General features: G+C 57.1%; 1 protein-coding gene across 1 annotated transcript in view; it reads left to right on the top strand.

Annotated features, from left to right (window-relative positions):
- Positions 1-632: 632 nt before the first annotated feature.
- LOC121670587 (tubulin alpha-5 chain-like) overlaps positions 633-4,052 on the top strand; it is a 19,432-nt gene continuing 16,012 nt past the window's right edge. Inside the window, 5 exon segments of the mRNA XM_042041053.1 lie at positions 633-731; positions 2,826-3,048; positions 3,184-3,332; positions 3,516-3,926; positions 3,928-4,052. Coding sequence (XP_041896987.1) covers positions 729-731; positions 2,826-3,048; positions 3,184-3,332; positions 3,516-3,926; positions 3,928-4,050 — 909 coding nt within the window. The 5' untranslated portion in view covers positions 633-728 and the 3' untranslated portion in view covers positions 4,051-4,052.

Here is a 4,052-nt window from a genome sequence, read left to right as displayed (position 1 = left end):
TTTGGCAGACAGAGCTTTCAGACACAGCCCTGGGGCACAACTGTTCTTGAGGGGCTTGACACAAAGAACAGGACTCAGTTTTCCTGGTTTTTTTCAGTGATCTCCAAAGAGGTTAGGAAAGCTTGGGCTCATCTCTGAAGAGTGTCCTCTACCCATGTTTCCTCCAGAAATTCTCCCAGGTGTTTTATGGAGGCCTTGGGTGGCTGCCAGAGACCTGGCTCAGTGCTTGCTCGAGGACCACATCAGCACCTAAAACCACCAGGAGGGAAGACCTGGGCCAAACTTTGCTGGCTTTCCTGTTTCAACCCCCAAAATCTTTCCTGGTTAGTGCCTGGATAGTGCCTTTCACCGGGCTGGAAGGTGCCATCTCTGTTCTTCAGCAGAACCCCTCTGCCAAGACTGGCAAGCATAGAATGAACAACACTTACGGCCCACTGCCCCTTCCTCGAGAGGACTCCCGCATCTCCCGTGCCCCAGTCAGGGGATGCTGCTCCCCGAAGGCCCCACCGGTGCACCCCGCCAGGCAGCACAGCCCCATCTATGCAAATCTATGCAAATATGCGCAATGCACGCAAATCTATGAAAGCGCGTGGGGCCGTCTCGGGCGGGCCGGCCCGCCCCGGAGCGCCGGTGCCGCCCCCGGTATAAGGCGGTGGCGGCGCGGCCGTCCCGGAGTGCGGAGCTGCGGCAGTCCGGGCACAGGCAGGTCGTGCGGCAGCGGCGGCATCATGGTGAGTGATCTCTGATCTCTCCCTCCGGTCCCGCGAGTGTTCCCCGGAGTGGGCTGGGATCCCCGTGGCTTCCCGGGAAGGCTGTGCCGGGAGCCCAGAAGTGCGGGCAGCTGGCGACCGGAGTGTCCGCTGTGCTTGCCCTGCTTTTGCCTGACTTCAGCCTCTTCCTGAGCTGCTCCCTCGCCGGTTTTCAGCAGCCTCCCTCCTTTAAGCATTCCCTTGTACCCGTGACAAGGAGGCCACCAGCGAGCCCCGCCGGCTGCGGAGACCGGCACCTCTCATCCCTCTCCCACTTTTTAGCCGACTTTTAATAGTGTCGGTCCCTGCCCGTGTCCCGTGGTACCATCCCCGGCTGCGGGGAGTTCGCCCCGTCTGCCAGCCCCCCGCGCTGCCGATCCACAGCTGAGCTCCGGCAGTAAGCTACGGCTTCCTTCCCCCACTGCCGTGCTCCAAGGTGGGCATCAATGGGGGTGGGCTTCCAGGCTGCCCTGCCGCCATGGTCCTGCGGCGAGCTCTGGCTCATGAGCTCTCCAGCAGCCCTGGAGAGCATCCCAGCCCCAAGGTTCCCCGGGCACCCTCCCTGCTGTCCCGCGGGGACATGCTCCCAGCCCTCCCTGTGCCAGACTTTGCCGTGAAGAAGGCAGAGTCTGCTGGCTGGTGACTAGCATTTCTGCGTCCCGGTGCTGCTGGGCTCTGCCCAGCCTACTGTCAGCGCTGGGTCCCACAGAGCCAGTCCTGGCTGCTGCTTGTTGGTGGGATGAAGTGCAGTAAGCACCATCACCCTCTGCCACCCCCACGCTGATTCACAAAGTCTTTTACCAGGGAGGAGTCCTTTCTCATCTCTTCTTCCCTGAGGTGCTTGAATCTGTGCCAAGTGTTTTCTGTGCCCTTCTGTAGAGGATCCTGGAAGACTTACCGAAGGACTTAAGTCCTCAGGTCTTACCCTTGGCTCCTTGTGTTACACAATGTTTATGGACCTGCTGGGAGGGATAAGTGGGGTATTGCTTTGCTCTTCTTGCACCTCAGCTTTCGGAAAGGTGGGGAGATGGGCTTCTGCCTCTCACAGTGGGTGTCAAGGGTTTATTTTTTTGCCATCCCTCACTGTCACTGCTGCCTCTGAAATGCAGCACTGAAAGCACTTTAGATGCAGAGAGCCAGGACTTGCTGCATCCTGTGCAACTTCATCAGACAGCAGTCACTGCCCTGCTCCCGAGTGCAAAATGGCTGGTTCCACCGGCTTCCTGCCAGCTGACTCATAGCGGGGCACCCTCGACTCTGGAAATCCGGTTTGATTTGGATGCTCCTCTGCCTCAGTTGTGCCTGATGATGCATCCAAGTCCTTGGCAACAGCAGGTCTAAGGCAGTGAATACTTTCATTCTTGTCAGAAGAACTGCAGGCTCTGGGGTGCCTCACCTGAAGGGAGTGAGGCTGCAGAGCCCACCTTCACCTGGCTTCTCCTGAGGGACCTGAGGCTACTCTTGAAGCTGTGAGCTAAGAGATCCTCCCACCTCAGCCTTTCCATTGACTTAAAAAGTGCAGCTAAAGCTTCCTCCTCCTCCAGAGCTAATTTAGGGAAGCTGAGCCTCAGAGCATGGCAACCGTTCATGGTTGTAAATCCCCCTTCTTGCTGGGCACCCATCCTCAGTGCCGTCACCTCCTCAGCTCTCAGTGTCCTGGCCATCTTAGCTTCCAGCCCTGTTGGTGGAATTGCAACAGGGACTGTGCCAGCTGCTGCCAGGCCTCAGCCCTTAAGCCATATGGATGTTTGGGCAATGGAGAAGATGCTCCCTGGATGCTCTCCAGGGCTGTGAGTGGGGCCAGTCCAGGGAATGGGTGGCCTGGTATCCTGGGCTCCAGAAAATAGGTCTCCATCTCCTTGGGCCCCTGAGGTGATCAGTGCAGTGATGAGAGGCAGAGGACCAGATTTGGGAAAAAGCAGCAGATTGGAATGGACATATGGCACCCAGGTACCAGGGCAGTGTGGCTTACCCAAGCTGAGAAGGGCCAGATCTACCTTTCCAGGGTTGTGCACCTCCTGCAGTGATTGCATTTCTGGTCTCTGCTGGAATCTGACCCTGCCTCCCCCTCCCCAGCGCGAGTGCATCTCCGTCCACGTCGGCCAGGCCGGCGTCCAGATGGGCAACACCTGCTGGGAGCTGTACTGCCTGGAGCACGGCATCCAGCCCGACGGTCAGATGCCCAGCGACAAAACCATCGGCGGAGGGGACGACTCCTTCACCACCTTCTTCTGTGAGACTGGGGCTGGGAAGCACGTCCCACGGGCCATCTTTGTGGACCTGGAGCCCACGGTGATTGGTGAGTGTACCCTAGTTGGGCAGTGATAGTGGTCATTATTTCTGGGAACAACCCATTGCAGCACACTCCCAAGAGTGGCTCCTGCTACATTTCCCCAGATCCAGTTAGAAAATCTATTATGCCACTCTCTCCTAGATGAGATTCGGGGAGGTGTCTACCGCCAGCTCTTCCACCCTGAGCAGATGATCACTGGCAAGGAAGATGCTGCCAACAATTATGCCCGTGGGCACTACACCATCGGCAAAGAGATCATTGATCAAGTGCTGGACAGGATCCGTAAGCTGGTAAGTGACTGTAGGGAGGGGATGTGTCCCCCTGGACTGGGGTCTATCATCATTCAAGGGGCAGGAGCATGGTGTGAGCTCTGCTGTGCCTTGGGAGGAATCTGCAGCTACCCAAACAAAAGTTTGAAACTTCCCTCCAGCCAAGTCAGTTCTTGAGGGAACCTTACTTGTCTCTCTCCACAGGCTGACCAGTGCACAGGCCTCCAGGGATTCCTCGTGTTTCGTAGTTTTGGAGGGGGCACTGGCTCTGGATTCACCTCCCTGTTGATGGAGCGACTCTCCGTTGATTATGGCAAGAAGTCCAAGCTGGAATTCTCCATCTACCCGGCACCACAAGTCTCCACTGCTGTGGTAGAACCCTACAACTCCATTCTCACCACCCACAGTACATTGGAGCACTCAGACTGTGCTTTCATGGTGGACAACGAGGCCATCTATGACATCTGCCGTCGGAACCTGGACATCGAACGCCCAACCTACACCAACTTGAACAGACTCATCAGCCAGGTTGTTTCATCCATCACAGCATCCCTGCGGTTTGACGGAGCCCTGAATGTGGATCTGACTGAGTTCCAGACCAACCTGGTGCCCTACCCTCGCATTCACTTCCCCCTGGCCACCTATGCTCCTGTGGTTTCTGCTGAGAGAGCTTATCATGAGCAACTATCAGTATCTGAAATCACCAACTCCTGCTTTGAGCCAGCCAACCAGATGGTGAAG

The sequence above is a fragment of the Corvus kubaryi genome, unplaced genomic scaffold (genome assembly GCF_017639235.1).
Source record: "Corvus kubaryi isolate FWS band 111438036 unplaced genomic scaffold, C.kubaryi_AGA036_p1.0 37396, whole genome shotgun sequence".
Classification (NCBI taxonomy): Eukaryota; Metazoa; Chordata; class Aves; order Passeriformes; family Corvidae; genus Corvus; species Corvus kubaryi.
Note: the sequence above shows the minus strand (reverse complement) of the source record. Positions and strands in the feature narration are given on the sequence as shown.